The sequence below is a fragment of the Clupea harengus genome, chromosome 12 (assembly GCF_900700415.2).
Source record: "Clupea harengus chromosome 12, Ch_v2.0.2, whole genome shotgun sequence".
Taxonomy (NCBI): domain Eukaryota; kingdom Metazoa; phylum Chordata; class Actinopteri; order Clupeiformes; family Clupeidae; genus Clupea; species Clupea harengus.
Genome location: NC_045163.1, coordinates 18,661,206 through 18,679,552, shown reverse-complemented (window position 1 = coordinate 18,679,552; position 18,347 = coordinate 18,661,206). Strand labels below are relative to the sequence as shown.

The window sequence follows — 18,347 nt, the reverse complement described above, 5'->3', positions numbered from 1 at the left end:
ATAATCGTGCGCTTTGTACAAAAAAAACGATATCCTTTGTCAGTCACTGCCGAGGTCAGAAAATCCACTTCCCTATTCAGATTTACCATTACAGGTGACAAGACATTAGAATATTTGCAATGCATCTTTAAACACATGAATAAATAAACCTGTTTACCTGTTAGAGTAACTGCACTCCACAGGGCGCCGCCATCTTGAACACCTCACACCCCTCGCTCTGCAATTACCCTCCGCCGTCGTGATGGCAAAGTAATCCCTGCTTACACTGTGGTGTGTTTGTTCACTCCAAGAACGTAGTCCATTTAACTTATTTTACATCTTTCGTGTCTAAAAAATATATGGCACTAATTTAGGTTAATTACAGATATGTATCTGGAGAACTTCAGATGAAATTCTTAAAACATGATTGTTTTTCTGCAAAGTGGAGGGATGCGCCTATGTGTAATGCGGTTTTCGCGTGACTCAGGTGATAGGCGCATGCGCCATTTGAGATTCGACAAACACATGTAACTGCGTATCCTTTAGGTCTAGGATAAACCTGTTAGGACGAGTCCGTGAGGTTTCGTTTTTCTTGGTGGTACTTCAGATATGTCAAACAATATGCGCTTTAAATTACCTGTTATATTCATTATTTTGAGAGATTCCTGGCACCAGCTTAGCTGACACACAGTAGCCTGTGCAGCCTATATTTTGACATCACTAATTCACATAATTTGATTACATAATTTATTCCCATGGATGCAACGTGAACCTCTTATTTGGTAAACAAATTTCTCAACAGTGTAGTTGGATTTCAAGGCAGGGCTATGATCAGGTGTAACCAAAGACCTACATACTTTTAGAGCTCTGTGAATTCCAGTAAGATAGCTGTGGCAGCTGCCATTCTCCTACTCTCCTTCCTTTTGGCCTCTCTTTTATTGCAAAGTAAGGTCAGGAGGTCTCTCTCTCACTCTCTCTCTCTCTCTCTCTCTCTCTCTCTCTCTCTCTGCGTCTGTCATACAAGGGTGATCTTACATTGATTGCTTTGAGTTTATGAGCCATGACACCACCATGCACCTTTTTAAAGTAAAAGTGGGCTGCTGGTTTTGCACTGATGCAGTCTGTTGCACTCATTTACTGAAGACCAGAATGAACGGATGTTAATGAGAACAGGCTTGCATGTAATGTTGAGGCTGCATCAGAAGAAGTGAGAAGCCTGTAATCTAAGCACCACAAAGCTAGTCTCATTTCTTACATTTTCTTTTTGTTGACATTATGTATATAATGGGGTGGCATGTTATAAAATTAAAGTATCACTGATTTTTTCAGAGAAAATTAGTTGTATATGATCCTTTAAAAAATAAAATAGTATGCTGACCATCTTTAGATCATCTTCAGATCATAGACATCCAGTCCTTTGCCACTGACCTACATGTGCACCTATGAGATGAATTGTATAAATCTACAAACATCTTCATCTTTACTTACACCTGCATAGAAGCATCAAAAAGAAACCACACACTCTTAGACAGTATGTTTATTATACTTCCCAAACTATTTTCTATTCGCTTCAATGATATGTGGGCTCTAACACATAACGGGAAATTTCAACAGATTTAGTTTTGTAAGATAAGTTTTCACCACAAGTCTAGTGAAAGGTTGCTGATATTTGCCAATCAACAGCCAATCAAATTACAATGCTCCCTTTCATGCTTGTCAAGCACCACATTGATTGGCTGAATTAGTGGCTTCAGCTGAGCCACTTTGCTTCCCATTGACAGAGCCTGTGTACAAATATCTGAGTTTTTTTTTTGCGTAAACACAGAACAGACAGCTAGAGGATGGCGAGGAGCAATTTTAATTTGTCAAAAGGGTATTGTTTTAGAATCGCAGACTGCAACTTTAAAGGCTGATTTGAGTGCCGATCAGTGGATGTATGTTTTGTTTTCCAAGTTGACCCTTTTTAGGCTTTGGCTTCTGTGAGCCAGTATATCAGTTTTGTATACCCTTACCCTCTCTCAATAGATTTTGATAGATAGATAGCCTGCCTCCCTCCAGCTTCATTGAGGCTGGAATCTGTGCTCACTGATTGAGTTTTGAAGTTTACAGAGATTAAACAGTGCCACCTAGTGGTACAAATAATTCATTGTATTTCAGTGCTGAGCATTATTGGAGGTTTGATGTGTTCATAGAAGACCTTCATCTATATAAGATAATTACATAGGCATATGTAATTAGGATTAGGTTTAGGATTGCATATATGCATATGTAATTAGACATAGGCAAAATCTACTCATTGTCTGGGCTGAAAAGACCAGTTACTTACTCTGCTGATGGAAATGTTTTCTCTGGACTTTGGCGACGCAAATACAATTGCTCTCAAAAGAACGTGCAGTCTATGTAAATGTTTTTTTTGATGGGCTATAGCTATTCCGGAAACTATATATATTTGGTCTACTAGACAAATTAATGACATCAAACAGCGCCATTACAAGCGTTTACCAAAATAAAACATCCAGTGATTGCATCACTGCACAAAGTCTGCACCTGCTCCAAGTGCCTGGAGTGGCCAGTTGGTTTCCACAAGATGACGTCGAAGTTCTCTGACAAACACAACTGACATTTTATGCCTATTCATACCGTTTACCATCATATTTTCTATTCACTTGACAAAACCAGTAACAACACTGCAACACCCAGAATTTTCAAATCATCACCCGAATTGCAAACATTTTGTAAAAAAAAAAATTAAAAAAAATACGTATCTGTATGAATTGATATGTATATGCAAATAACACTTCTGAGCAAACGTCACCGTGCAAACACGATTTGGCTCCGAAAGAACTGGTTGGTGTGTATCCTCGTGAAACTTAACATGCATGTTTAATTTGCTTTGTCCTATTGTAAATATAAATGCTAGAACCTATCCTTAACTCTTCAACAGTTGCCTACATAATTAGTGATGCAGTGACAGACTTTCTGTTTCAACATATCAAAGAAAGAAAGAAACAAAGTCAAAGTCAAATTTGTTTATAAAGCACATTTAAAAACAACTCACGTTGACCAAAGTGCTGTATGAAAGGAAAGAAAGAAAGCCTAAATTAACTTAAAAGTTCAAAACGTATTTTTCTGCAATAACCGTAAGTGTGCTAATATTAAAACAAGCAAACAATAAAATCAAAATAATGGTAAACGAAGTTTTAAGGATATACTTCAGCGGATTCAGATGGCAGAAGTTATGAAGCTAATATTTTGCGCCCTGTGTTGGTACGCAAATTTTCACCAGCAATGCGGCTCTCTCATTGGCCCAAACCACAGTCAGATTCCACCACACATTTATCTGATTGAAAATCAGGGAGGGGAGCAACAGGGACTTGGCGCAGAAGTGTCAAGCAATGCGCCACATATTCCTTTCAAGGCCGTTAAACTTTCCGTCTCCAACATTAAGGAAAATATAGCTTATATCAAGAGGCCAACAGGAGTTCAACCCTCCAAAGGTATGTTTTCGTGTACACGACTCATCTTTTATACTGTGTTCTGAGCAATGATAATAATGTCACTAGGCTATAACAATATAATTATACGTTTTTCTACAAATACAAATACACATAAGTACTCTAAACAAAATGTGTAATAAGTTAAAAACTTCGGACATAAAAGAGGTAAACGTTTTTCATTATTTGATAAACTAATGTTTAAGTTTAGTTGAAGTTATTTCGAAATCTTAGATTTTTAAATACATTTGTTCGCCTGGTTTGACATCTGGTAACCTAAGATGCATGGCCTTTTTATTTGGTCAACAGATCTCAGATCACTCTGAACGAATCTATGCTGCAAGAATAACCTGAATTAACCTAACCAATTATTTCAATGAGATCACATAGGACTCAACCTTGACAGTCAGGCCTATATTATTTTAACAATGTAGTATTTTTTACATGGTTTCCAATTGGCTGTTTTACTATCATATAAGGATTACATTTTTTAACAGATTAGCCATGCCTCGCTCCTTTCTGGTGAAGAGCAAAAGATGCGCATCGTACAACGTCCACCGTGTCTGTGAGGGTGTCCCTGTGGAACCAAGACACCCGTCAAACCCGGTACCGGTCTCAAGTAAGTGGTAGATGGATTCTGAAATGTGCTTTTAGTTTTCACCTCTTAAATTGAAACGGTCTATATAACAAACACTATTTGCATTTCATCCTTTTATGAAATATTCCAATTTTAAGGAATTTGTTGCTTTTACGCTTATGCACTCAGATTCGCTGTGTCTCCATAGAGAGCATATTCAGAAACCACACCTTCCTCTCATTAGTCTGTTTGGAACAGTCGCATGTTGTTGTTCACCTTACATAACATATTTGTTCAAAAGCATTCTACGCATTGAATAGGCTTATATACGGGCTACCAATATCATCACAGTATCATTCTTATGTGTCCTAATTTAAAAATAAAATGCAATACATTGGCCCAATCATTTCAACGCCACTTTTCTCTCATAGCCGCTGTACAGCAACGATTATACAGCGACAGTTATAGAGATAGTCTCAGAGTGGTTTCATTATTACGTCCTTCCTAAGGGTCAATGACCAAAATGTGTTGTTTATGATAAAAAAAAAAGTTATGGCCCCGCTGAAAAGTAAAAAAAAAATATATATATATATATATATAGAAGGTCTGTCAGGGAACTGTTTGCAGACACCTGCAAATGTAGGGCGAAATAGTTTGTACACGCAGCCCCGGAGAGGTCTAGACGTTAGTGACAGTCATAGATCCTTGACGCTTGGATAAGACTTCTCGGTCCTGATCCTGCCACAGCCGGGCGGTTAGGGTGGATTATACGGATATGCAAATTTAAAGACACTATAAGAAGAGAGCCTTCATTGTTTTATCTTTGAGTGGATGTATCTTGCTTTTATGGCCTTTCACAAGAACAACGTGGGAAACAGTTTGGAAGTGCACCGTGTTAGCACTCGCAGTCTCGAGCCTGAAGTAGTAGACAAATATCTTTATTCATTTTCTGATATTGGCGGTTGGCGGTGGAAATGAATGGCGGTGGAATTAATTTTATTTTGCTGAAATAAAAACATCTGATTTGCTTCTAAAAGCTGCAGGGAAAATACATGTATCTACCCAAACTGTATTCATTTGAATCAACCCAGTCCCAAACCTTTGTAAATTTGACACCTTTAGTCTAATGTGTGATTCATTATCCACTTTTAGCGGCACTGGAACCTCTGGAGCTCTCCAACACTTTGTTTCAGGAGGAGTCACAGTCTGGTGGTCTCCCCTCCCAGTTACACTTGTGCTCTAACATCAAGTTTGAGCAGGAGCCAGAGTGCCCAGTACCATCACTGCCTGAACCCACCCTGCCACCTCTCACTCCAGGGAGACCATATTATATGTCAGGTGAGGAACTGTAGAGACAATTTCTGAGTTAAGTCTGCTTCCCTTCTTAGGTAACATGCTGGTGTGTAATTGAAAATCATGGCTTATATAATTAATAATTATTTTGAAGACATCTGAAGACTTTCTTCAACATTTTCATAAATATGTCCCTCCATCTGCAGAACCTCAGCTGGCTGAGTTCCCTCCATACTACAAGCACTCTTATGGCTGGGAGCATCTACCCACGCCCTATGACTTCCCCCGGATGGGTTTCCCCTCTTCCTTGCTCCAGCACACCGCCAGCCTATATGGTGCCCACCTCAAGCGGAGGCCCCTAGACACGCCACAGCCCCGTGACTGCAGCACACACTATTCACCCACCTCCGACACTTACCACTGCATTACCTGTGAGAAGGTCAGGCTCCAGCTGCCATTTTTATTTTGTCACCCTACACATACACACACACACACACACACGCACACGCTCACGCACACGCTCACGCTCACGCACACGCACATGCACACGTACACGCACATGCACACACACACTCACACACTTTAGTTCTCCCACCAACCTATATATCTTATCCACAGGGAGATGTGGATTTTAACAATTTTCTCTGATCATATATGGACTTGAGTGATTACAGTGATTCTGAGATGTTATGTTGCTTTCTATGCCTGCTTGGGTTGACTGTATCAAATATATCAGACTTTGAAATCATTCTGAGCTCTTAATTATAATTTTTTGTCTGATATATCTCTTGCTCCAGCCAGTTTTTGACCCCATTTTCATTCAGTCATTCAACGGATGCTTTTATTTGGGTACAGCACAGCGTCTGACCCATGACCTTGGTGTGGTTAGAATGTTGCCTTACCAGTTGAGCCAATTAATCAATACATTGGTAACTCATATAACGTGTCCTCCTCTCCTTCTCAGGTCTTCTCCACTCCTCACGGACTGGAGGTGCACGTGCGACGCTCCCACAGCGGTACCAGGCCGTTCGGCTGCAGCATTTGCAGGAAGACCTTCGGCCACGCCGTTAGCCTGGAGCAGCACATGAACGTTCACTCCCAGGTACCCCCACTGACAAGCAGAACCAGCGGATACATTTAAGAGGGGCAGATGGTAGCTGTCAGCCCCCCAGGACATCCAGTTTTCATATGAAAAACATCAGTGCGCATCAAGGAAATAGAAGAAGGGATGCAATGTATAAATGACTCTGTGTTTCACCTGTCTTTGGTTAAGTTTGTGAAAGGATTTGGTTCTATAATGTATTACACCAATGAGATAGAGTGATACTATTGTCAACATTTCCTCTTGGTGTAAATCCCACCTGAGGCTAGATAAAGAGATAAATAAAGCATCATTCCAGTTTTGCAACACATGCGCACGCACACACACGCATACACAGTCAGTGTATTAGTTGATGTGGAATTTCCACTGAACTGATGGCGCCATGTTGTTTTTCTATCCAAAGGAGAGGAGCTTTGAGTGTAAAATGTGTGGGAAGACATTCAAGCGCTCCTCCACCCTCTCCACCCACCTGCTCATCCACTCAGACACACGACCCTACCCTTGCCAGTACTGCGGCAAGAGGTTCCACCAGAAATCTGACATGAAGAAACACACCTACATCCACACAGGTCTGTCTATACTGTACGTGTGTGTGTGTGTGTGTGGGTTAGTGGTCGACTGATATGGGTTTTTCAATGGCCGATGCCGATATTAAGAGAACAGGGTGGCCGATGGCTGATATACAATGCCGATATCATGTTGTATTTTGGGGGGGGGGTTTGCATCTGATAAAATACAACAATTTAATAATAATAACAATTGACACCCGATCAAAAAATAAATAAAATCTCGTAATGAAGTTTATATTACACAGAAAAACAGCTTTCTAAATATTTTTTTAAATATGGAAACCGGCATTTTTGCCTGCCACATCACTTCCACCAAGCTGATCTTGCCGTTCCTCAATTTCTGTTCAGTAATAAAACGTTTGCAAACAGAATAAATCACCAAACAGAATAAAAACACATTTCACTATGCGTAATGTGCGCATGCTCCAATTGTCAAAGCGTGCACGGAGGTAGGAACATGTCTTTACATAGCTCAATAAGCTTCAGATAACTCTTCACACATTATTTACTCTCTGAAGGTCGCTTCCATCTTTCAGTAGATTTCAATCACGTTTGTAAATTGGCGATAGGCCATTTTGCAACCGTCAGTGGTTCAGCTCTTTGCGCACCACTCAATAACACAACTTGTGATTAGACGACAGAAAGTCAACATTGCTGCCAGCGATCTCATTCCTCAGAACAGTAAATTGTTGTTTGTACAGTTGATAAAATAAGTACATAAGACATAGAATGATCGCTTTTATCGCTACATACATCCGTTATAGAAATATTATTAAAAGTAATGAGTGCTTGTGCAATCGTAGACGACTGATAAGACCCTAGACGCTTTTAAACACTGCCAAGTTAGCTTGGTGTATTGAAGCACAAACAAATAAACACATACACACACATGTGCGCAGAGGGAGAGAGACTGGCATACGAGTGCAGAAACATTATGTTAGCTAGAAGCCCATAACATGAATTCCCCTTAACGTTGTTGGTAATCTGATAACGTTAACGCTACCTTTCGGACTGCTGTTATCGTAAGCCCACTTGTTGAATTGAAGCTATCTCTAGCCCATTAGCAAACGCAACTATCAAATCAATCGCTTAAGATAGCAGATTGTTGACGAGAGGAGAGGTTCATCAATCCTGTCTTCATTCTGTGCCTCAGCTGACAGCAGGTGCTGCTGGCTTTGCCCACTTGAGAATAGTTGTGCTAGCTGGCTATTAATGTTACTCCACTGCGGGCAAACTTTGCAATGGCATGCTCCGGATATGAGCACCATCCATGAAGAAAATATGTTTATTTTATGTAACGTGCTTAACAGGCAGAGCTAATGCTCACCAACAATAAAAGGCTGTGTCTGCAGACATTCTTTGATAATCGGCCTGGTGAGCGTCAAAATGCCGGATATCAGCCCGATTAATCGGCCGACCACTAGTGTGTGTGTGTGTATCTGTGTGCTGGTGAATTGGGAAGAGATGAAGGGAGAGATAGACGTAGATTTTATATGTATGGATGTATTTATTTATTCCTTTTAGGTGCCAACAGAAATACGAAAATATAACTTTCGTACTTGAACTTGTGTACCAAGGAGTTACAGATGGATAGATTATTAGAAAAAGTCTTGTATTATACCATGTGATGGGTATAAAACAAATACTTAATTCTGTCATCCAGCTTACATTTAACTATGATGGTGCCAACATATTTTGGGGGTCACCAAAGGTTTCGTTTTCGTTTCAGGTCCTTTAAAATGCTTCCAAGAGTAAAATGAGAAAATCAAACAAACGTATTAATTTGCATATCTGTTGTTTCACTGGTTTGATGAGGGCATGAGTCTGGTGAGACAGAGACCTCTATCAATATTTAACCAACTGTTGTACAAATCTGTTCTTTGCCCCAAAACGTTTTTTTTTTGGGTTGTCCAAATGCATGATGGCTAGATTTAAACTCAGAATTGAAACTCAACTGATCAACAGAATCATTTCCACTAACATGTGTGTGTGTGTGTGTTCTCCCTTAGGAGAAAAACCACACAAGTGCCAGGTGTGTGGCAAAGCCTTCAGTCAGAGCTCCAACCTGATCACGCACAGCCGCAAGCACACCGGCTTCAAACCCTTCGGCTGCGACATCTGTGCCAAGGGCTTCCAGAGGAAGGTGGACCTGCGCAGGCACCACGAGAGCCAGCACACACTAAAATGAGAAGGAAGGACTCAGAGAAGGATGTGACAGTGGGACACAGCTGTGTGTTTACCTGCTCCTGGATCAGTCTTGACCCCTGACCCCTCTCCTCAGGCTAGCGGGGGTGGCAGTGGTACAGGAGGTACAGGAGGTAGAGGAGTCGTTTAGTAATCAGAAGGTTGCCAGTTAGATTCCCCACTCCTCCTTACCAAAAAGTGTCCTTGAGCAAGACACTCAACCCCTAACTGCTCCTGATGTATAAATGCAGTTTCCTTGTACGTCGCTTTGGGTAAAAGCGTCTGCTAAGTGAATAAATGTAAATGTAAAATGCAAATGCTCTTACTCAGGGGTGCTGCATACAGTATGTTAGCAGTTTTAAAAAGCCAGTCTTTCAGGCAGGCCTTCATATTTTCAGGGACTGGACTCTACTGGGCTGGACATTTGAGGCAATTTGCAGCAAATTGTGAGCAACATTTGTGAATGTAAATGCATAGTTAAATTACTGCTTTGTAATTGTTGCCTCCCTTATTCTCTCACAGAGAAGACTAAAGTACAGATATATTTATACACACTCATACATTCATAGGGAAAACAAGAAGAAGCATTCAACAATGACATTAGGACCCCTTTCTAATCAAAAAGGTACTGTATACTATAGGTACATGTGTACTATCAGTGCTGCACCATAAGTTTACAGTGCACTTCTGTAGGGGATGAATTGTAAGAGAGATATTGATGGGCTTCTGCCTGCAGCCACCTGGTTTTCCAGACCTTATCTTCATCGGAATGAAAGGTTACATGGAAACATGACATCACACTTCAGCTTTCCAGGAAGAGGATTCCCTTCAACTCATCTAAAATGTCAGCCACAATTTTACCAAGCCAAACCAATCGGACAGGAATAGCCTTGGTGTCTGAAAAAGAAAAACTAAGCATATAGATGAGGCATAGTATATCCTCTGTTATGAATCAAGGTCGCATTGTAGAGCCCTCATAGAATCTACTGGGGCAAGTAACAGAAATGCATAATATGGCTTCAAGTAACAACTGTGAACATTTATATTTTTGTGAATGATATTTGTTAGAAAATTTGGTGTTTGGGCATATGCTTGCTTATTTTTTTGTGTTTGCTGAGGTGCCTTCACATTAGATATGTTTTGTATTTTATAAATTGTGTCATATTTGACCAACACTATTTAAAGTAAATATTGTATGAATTGATCGGCCAGGATGACAGTGATATTTATGTGAGAGAAGAACCTTTCTATTATTTGCGTGTACTCTGAATAAATGTCCCTTTAAAGTTTTTTTGACTTGTGACCTAAGAGTAACCATCTCGTTTCTCTTCTCTCTCTTTCTTTGTCCTTGTCTCTCCACACAAATAGATTAAAATGGCACAGTATAACTTTCCCCTGGCTTTCCCCTACTTGGAACACATTATGTTTAACAAATGATCTAAGCTGCATTCAAACAATACAGTCAATACAATCAGAGTTATGCAATGCTCAGTATAACAATACAAGTAAGGGCTCTATAGAAACCCAGAAATCCACATAAAATCTGTCTGCCAAAGCTATGAGACAGAAAAAAAAATGTCAAATGAATTGAATGCAGGAAGATGAATTGAACAGGAACTCAGTTTGTGCTGTGTTTGCCTTTCTGATGAAGTGTCTGTGTCCGTGTTTGTGTTTGTTTGTTTGTGTGTGTGTGTGTGTGTGTGTGTGTGTGTGTGTGTGTGTGTGTGTGTGTGTGTGTGTGTGAGACTGTCTAAAAGGATCCGGATGCTAACATTCGTGTCTGATTGAAGTGGCTGTGCTGTGAGGTGTGCCAAAGGTGCTGTGAAATCTCTGGTGGAACTGCAGATAGCACCTCATTCAAATATGTGCCTGGAGCTCCATGCAAATCTTGTGTCGACCAAGTTTATGTACTTCAAGGGTCTTTTGGAAGTGTGTACCATACAGGACAGTTACAGTTTGAAAAAAAAAAACTAAGGAAATAAGCTATTCAAATGCTCATCTCCCAATAAGGTTTTTGGTGGAAGACATTTTGTAGTGTACTATAAATTAGGTTTCTGTATCTTTTATGATGTACCACATTTGACTTCTGACTTCTCCACAGTGATATTCCTGGACAATGGGGTGTTGTGCAAGGATCTGTCCATGTAAATATGCTGCTCTATTGACCAGATTTGCCTACACCTATGATAGAAAAAGATAAACATGTCTGTGCACACACACAGGATCCAAGGAAACCAAAGGAGAACTAAAACATACATCCTAGTCATGCAATGAAGTGGAAGCAACGCCAATTGTTCTGAGTATAGTTATGAGCACTTACACAAAGCCATAACACGGGTAACTTAGGTCACTGTGAGGCTGCAGGACAATACAGTAGCTTAGCCTTTCTAAATGGAATTATATTTTCTCTTGAGTCCTTCCAGTATACATTATGTGAGCAGTTTTATGAAGCCAGTGGTTCAGGCCTTCACATTTTGAGGGACTGGACTCTTTGAGTCAATTTGGAGGAAATTGTGATCTAAATTTGTGAATGTAAATGCATAGTTAAATACCTGTTTTGTAATTGTTGCCTCCCTTCTTTTTCTCACAGAGAAGACGTAAGTACAGAATCTGTTTTGGGCACAAGTAAAGCGGAAGGGATGGGAATTCTGGCTTTGGTTGGCATGGCAACATGGCTTCCTTCCAGTCTTACAAACAATATCTGATAACTTTCCCCGCAGAGGACAAATATGTCAATGCACATAGACCTGGCTGTGCAGTTAACACACTAATACTTGAAGGGGCCGTATTCAAAATGCTACCTCTGCAAGCCTGCTATCAGATACCTTCTTGGGTGACTTGCCAACATCAATTACATTTAACTGCAATTACAACTGTCTCTTGGCATGGCGAGTAACTGTAACTTTGTGCACGCACCACGGAGTGCTTAATACCATCCTTTGAATAAGCACACAAGGAAATAAGAGAAGCGCACCGTGACAAAGCCGTTTGCTGGGAGTTCCAGAGAAACTCCTTAATACAAACACAGAGAAGGAACTCCGGTAGAGATTCCAGGAGAACAGACAAGAGGGCGGTTTACACAAAGCTGAGGGATGGGGTTCAAGTGATTCTTAGCAAACAAATGGATAATTTTGCTCTCTAATGTCAACGATCAGTGTCACGCCTGCAAAACTGCAAACCAGAAAAAAAAGAAAAGAAAAGGAAAACATTAGTGCCACGTTGCACTTTATGACTGGTGACAGCTGGCGATCAAGAAATCTCTCCCAGTGCTTTCAAAGAGGAATAAACTAAATGTGCAGGATTTCTCAGGAGTGCCCCACTTGATTGCTGTAGATAACTGGTACACTTAACACATAAACTGATAGATCTAATCAACTGGTAAACAGCATGGGAAGCTACCGCCACCACTTTTAGCCATTTTGCTCTCAGTTACATGCATGCCGAGTACTGCTGTAATGTGTCCTGTTGCTGTACTGACATCACAGTACTATTTACACTTATATGTACCACGTGCGTGATCCTTTTGCCCCATGGATAATTGTCTTCATACTTAAATACCTAAAGATGTTTAGCATAACTAAAGTAAAAAAAGTGAAACTCGTTTAAACTGAGGTTAATGTGTGGTGGGAATTTCAGGGGAAATCAGTGTCCACACAGGAGGCATGGCTTCCAGGCTGTCCGTGGACAGGTACAGTTGGTAAACAAATCTGTGGCGGCCATGCAAATGGCTGTGTATATTACTACAGCAACGGGGTCTGCCACGGAACAGTTAGGGCTGCATCCTGGTGTGAGAAAACAGAGCAAATCAGAATCCTGCACAGCTCGGCCAATCAGAGCAAGCGGAGCAGGAAGGGCGGCGGCCGACACAAAACAGGTTTCTGCTCCCAGGCTGGCAGCGGGTTAAGGGACACAGGGATGAGCGTTCACACACACACACACACACACACACACACACACACACACACACACTAACACACACACACACACACACACACAGACACACGGACACACACACGGACACACGGACACACACACACACCTTCTTCCCCGTACTTCCCCTTTTCTGTACCCCCCCAACCCCCTCTCTCTCACTCCCTCTCTTTCTGACGCCAAGGTGTCTAAACAAATGTGGGAAGGACAGTGTTTCAGTGCCATTGATTAGATGGCAAGTACTGCTGGCTCTAACACACACTCCACATGTCAGCCTGGGCTTGCTACGTTAACTGAAAAGCTCTATGGAGGTTTCCATACAGTAAGCAAACCGCTAAACTTGAATCACTTTCCACAATTTTGCTTAAGTACAGGGGGTTGGGGACTGGGGAAACCACATTTTATAACAAAATACCTTGCTTAGTAAATGACACGCTTGAACACACACTTCCTTAATACTGAAATAAAATGAGAAATGGAACAAAAGTATCAGTGTGCATGTTTTTATTCTCATCTCTTGGATGAATAAATACTATTCTGATTCTGATTCTGATCTGATCTGATCTGATTCTGATTTTGATGCACGTCTCATTGCCACTGCATACAACAGCAAACAGCTTCTACTTCCAGAAAAAAGGAAAAAAATACCAAAGAAGCATAGTTAATGTCAAGACCATCAGTGCCAATGCGTTACATGAAGTGTATACTTTTACAATGCAACTAAAACATTTGGAATCACAGGCTAATAAAAAAAACAAGTCAAACATGTATAATTCTGGTTTTATACAGGACAGTGGCTGACTTAGTTCCTGGGAGCATGAAGAAGGTTAGGAAGTTGAGAGGTCCTACAACAAAACTGTACAAACTGAAAGATGGTGTGATATCAGATTGACTTTGGAGGAGTCCTTTGACCCCACATGGCAACTAAGAAGCCTTTGTGTACATGCTGTACAGTTATTGTGCACTCTGCACACACACCAACAGTGTAATACATGTTTAGCCCCTGTACATCTACACTCTGACCTTCTCAGGTAAACACGCATACTTGTATTTATATCCAGTACAACTAGATTTATTGTACAACACACACGCACAGACACACGCACACACACACACACACACACACACACACACACACACACACACACACACACACACACACACTCACACACAGGTGTGAGTCAGGAAGGCAGTGGGAGATGCATTTGGCTTGCAAATGAGGTATGCAAAGCAACCTGGCTCAGGTCTACATGGATGTCTGTACCCTGCACCAGAGGCTAAATCCTCAGGTGTGTGTGTGTGTGTGTGTGTGTGTGTGTGTGTGTGTGTGTGTGTGTGTGTGTGTGTGTGTGTGTGTGTGTGTGTGTGTGTGTGTGTGCTGTGAGGGACTCTCCCAGTTGCCTAATTTCTGTCTAGTTTTCTTTCATTTGTTTCATCCTGAAAGAAGGTATTTTCACACTGTGGTGGTTTAGATGTTGCTCAATTTTTTCCGCTTTTCCCTCTTTTAACTGGGAAAAGGACTTGAATGTGACGTATCCAGAAATCATATGCTAGCTGAGCAGATGCGTGAACCCTTAACCCAGCCATATCCTCTTTTTGTCAATGTAAACATAAGAAACATCAGGAGAACGGGGATTCAGGAATGTATAGTTAATTATTGCAACAAATCCATGCTACTGCATGTCCATATATAATCTCCTCCTCAAATGTAAACATGACGGCAAAGCAAACAGCAAGCATAGCCAAGAGTTTGCCTGGGCAAATGTTATTGTAGAAAGGACCCTTACCGATCCCAATTACTGAGAAATCTGACACGGGATTATGTTTGTACTGTTTGTCATGTTACACTAACTTAACACTTTATTTGTGGTTTCTTTGCATTTTCTAAAAAAGATGCAAATAATCCTTCTTGGAGCACCTATCTGTAGTTCAATAGTAGTTAAATAGTTACACCATAGCTATAATAATTTGATTAATATATATTATATACTAAATACTAAATATATATGCTGTTTCACAACTATTAATAATTGTATTTTGCAAATTTTATTTGTTTCTATGGATTTTATTATTCTATTTTACAGATGCTTTTATAGTAGGCCAGGCACTATGGCCTGTGTCCACATGTCGGGAGGAACAGATTAGCATATAATTAACAAAGGCTCAGTTCGTTTTCAGGTTTTATTGAGTTTGAGACTGAACTGCCTGAGATAGCAACAGACACAACGAGGGGAACAAGAAAAGATACAGCAATGAAGTGACTCAGCACTAACCCAGAGCACACAGATTACTGGAGGACAGACAGATAAGAGCCAATCATTATTTAAATCCAAAGGAGGTGAGTATTTCCTTGTGCAAAGTTCCCCTAATTAGCAATAGAGAGCCAATTGGACGTGAGTTTGGCCAAACTTGATGAGAGGGCAAAGAGGCAGGTGAAGTATATCACCTCTGATTTTCCTATCGAGACATGACATCTGTTGTTGAGCCATTCCTGCTTTCCAAGGTGCAGCACAGTGACACATTTCCTTCTCAATCAAAGCAGTGTGCCGTGGAATTAAAGTATGATCACAGTTGCCCATTCTACTGTAGTCATTTAATGTAGTTCTCAAGTAATGCTTGATAATATAAAGGCCCTGTTTACCATTCAGGCCAAGAGAGAGAGCACAGGAAATGTTTTAGTCATAACAGGCTAAAAGCTAGTGCTAAACACTGGGGCAAAAAACAGTTGGAGGCCTTAGGGAGAAGTAACGACTGGAGAGGTCAGAGCAGGATGATTTGTCTTTTCGTCTGGATACAGGAAACATGTCCCTGGTCACATGACCCGAGTGGCTAGCAGGAGATACGGAGTGATTGACAGTTACTGGACAGCAGAGTGGGAAGAGCTTTCCCGGGGCCCAAGGCACGAAGGCAGTCATTCTCAGAGAGGCTTTGTGGACAACAACCAAATATGGCATTTTGTGTCACCAGGAAGAGAAACTGGGGAAAAGTGTGTGAGACGTGTGGTAAAGAGAGGGAAGCGGGGGATGAAGAGAGAAAAGATTAGACCAATAGGAAAGGAAAAAAAGGAAGAAGCGTGTCGAAAAAAAATATGTTCTCGGATGAAAAGGAAACCAATGTTGAAAACCTCACTCAGAATGAGAGAGATAGAGAGATGAGGAGAGACAGAGAACAGGAGTGAAATCTGGGGTGAGCAGAGGCTCGACCGGCAGGCCAGTCCATGATGCGTGCGTGATAGGCGTTATCACGCATGGTGCAGGCCGTAACGGTCAGAACACGCAAGTGATGCAGAAGGGAGGAGCCAACAGCCGCAATGCACAGATAGAGACGTAGGCACAAGTAATCAGAGACACACAGAAACTACAACAGTACCACAGCCAGCCAGCACGACCCCATTCCACAAGACAAACACATACTCAGACTGAACAACAAACTCATTTGGGCAGAGACACACACGACATATACCAGTGTGAATGGGCAGACCTGCACCATGTTCACAGACCATGTTGCCCTACACAGATTGCAATAAATAAGTGTATAGGATGTTGTTTTAAGTATCTCCTGTTATTAACTAAAAGGAAAATTGAGGATTTAGTCTCAACGGCATCAGAATAGAAAATGACTCATTCCTTTAGGTTATACACTTTCATTATAAACCAGTCAACTGAAACACACACACACACACACACACACACACACACACACACACACACACACACACACACACACACACACACACACACTCACATACAGCCAGTCACAAATACACATCCTGACAGATTGTCACTCCCCGTCCGCCTTCATACAACCCTCCTCTTCTACAAAGCTCAGAGTTTCATAAATGGGTATAGGAAGCCCCTAACAGCTTATCAGAGAGCCGTGACTCGAGTGGGTGACTCGGCAGACAGGCTGCAACAGCTGACACACACCAAAAATAAATCCACCACATGAGTTTTACTTTGTCTATATCTTGCCAGACAGAGATAGTTACAAAGTTAATATTTTAGTGTGTCATCATCACTAGTAAACTTGAAGAAGAAATGAGCTCAGTGTTATTGTTGTTCTGGTCAGGACCATTTCATGGATTAGAGGTCCACTTTAATAGACTTGTTAGAATCCAAAGTAAATGGGTAGGAGTGTGCAAAATAGAGATATAAAGTAAACCTTGACATCACATGCATTGCTTACATGACAAACTCTGCTCAAAGCCAGTGATCATATGATACATCCACATATTTGTTTCAGTGAGCTAGTTGTCATATGATACACCATATAGTCAGTGAGCCTTGTTCAAACATGGCCACTGATGGTTTAGTTCCTATCTAAACATCTGTTATGTAAAACGACCTCATCGTACCACTTTAGGCTCATGGTTTCAAGTGTACTGAGAAAGACCAATCAGTTATTCTAACACTGCAAGGTTAAACATCCATTTGTGACAATTATAATCATTGCAAGGGTTGTTCACTATGAGTGCTTCCAGTATATTGAGTTATATAGAATTGGTATCCAAACTTACTAATCATAAACTTCTCCGGGACACTTTTATGTGGCAAATTAGCTCATGGAGACTGATTCTATAATTGCCAGACCTTGTCAGAACAGTAAAATCAACACCATCTACAGGGTGATCATCATTAAGGCAATCAACCCTCAAATGGGCTACTGGCTATGACAATTATACAACTATGCAGAACATCTTTTTGTAATTATCAAGCCTGAGAGTTAGCCTATCAACAGTCTTTTTGACTTTCATTTTTCACTATAGAGACAAAACACAACTACACTACCATTCAGGCAATAGAAAACTTATACTTGCTAAAGCGAAATGATTACAACTGAGTGTAGCCTATGAAGTATTTTTCACCTGCTCAATCTTGCATGTTAACATGGTATTACCATAACATGGTATTTCAGGATGCCTTTCAGCTGTGAGTAAGAAGGCATTTGTACCTGAGCAGTGATTGATATGATTGTTTTAGGAGACATAAGGACCAATGACACTCCGACTGAAATGTCAGGGTAACCAGATTTGCAGCAAGCTTTGTGGAACATAGGCTATTAATGACAACAGGTGCATTAATACTTCATCTTTTTCAAGCATTCATAAACCTCAACAAGGTACAAATCAAAGTAGTCCTATTATGAAATTGTTAATTTTATTTCTTTTTCACACAATTGTCCAGAGTTCCCCTTCCCTTCCCAAACAACCTTTGTTGGTC

The 18,347-nt window shown here is 40.8% G+C and overlaps 2 protein-coding genes across 5 annotated transcripts in view; one reads left to right on the top strand and one right to left on the bottom strand.

Moving 5' to 3' along the window:
* tsc1b (TSC complex subunit 1b) overlaps positions 1-248 on the bottom strand; it is a 35,341-nt gene extending 35,093 nt beyond the window's left edge. For 2 of the 3 annotated variants that reach the window (XM_012830150.3, XM_012830154.3), the window contains exon 1: positions 158-241. The gene's annotated coding sequence lies outside the window, so the exon portion shown is untranslated. Of the gene's footprint in view, positions 1-157 lie in introns of all 3 variants that reach the window. The other variant, XM_012830153.3, reaches the window with a different exon arrangement.
* Positions 249-3,330: 3,082 nt separating this feature from the next.
* Positions 3,331-9,309, top strand: gfi1b (growth factor independent 1B transcription repressor). 2 transcript variants are annotated; one of them, XM_031578247.2, is made up of 7 exons: positions 3,337-3,476; positions 3,971-4,092; positions 5,203-5,388; positions 5,550-5,782; positions 6,308-6,445; positions 6,849-7,014; positions 9,024-9,309. In XM_031578247.2, exons 2-7 carry the CDS (start codon positions 3,978-3,980, stop codon positions 9,200-9,202), a joined length of 1,017 nt encoding a protein of 338 aa, XP_031434107.1. In that variant the 5' UTR covers positions 3,337-3,476; positions 3,971-3,977; the 3' UTR covers positions 9,203-9,309. The 2 variants fall into 2 exon arrangements, with proteins under 2 accessions (XP_031434106.1, XP_031434107.1); XM_031578246.2 differs by having other exon boundaries at positions 3,331-4,092.
* The last annotated feature ends 9,038 nt before the right edge of the window (positions 9,310-18,347 follow it).

Coding starts and splice junctions, on each gene's coding strand:
- gfi1b (XM_031578246.2), top strand. CDS start 3,918: ATGGTTTCCAATTGGCTGTTTTACTATCATATAAGGATTACATTTTTT. Junction 5,389..5,549: donor GAGACCATATTATATGTCAG/GTGAGGAACTGT, acceptor CTCCATCTGCAG/AACCTCAGCTGGCTGAGTTC. Junction 7,015..9,023: donor ACACACCTACATCCACACAG/GTCTGTCTATAC, acceptor GTTCTCCCTTAG/GAGAAAAACCACACAAGTGC.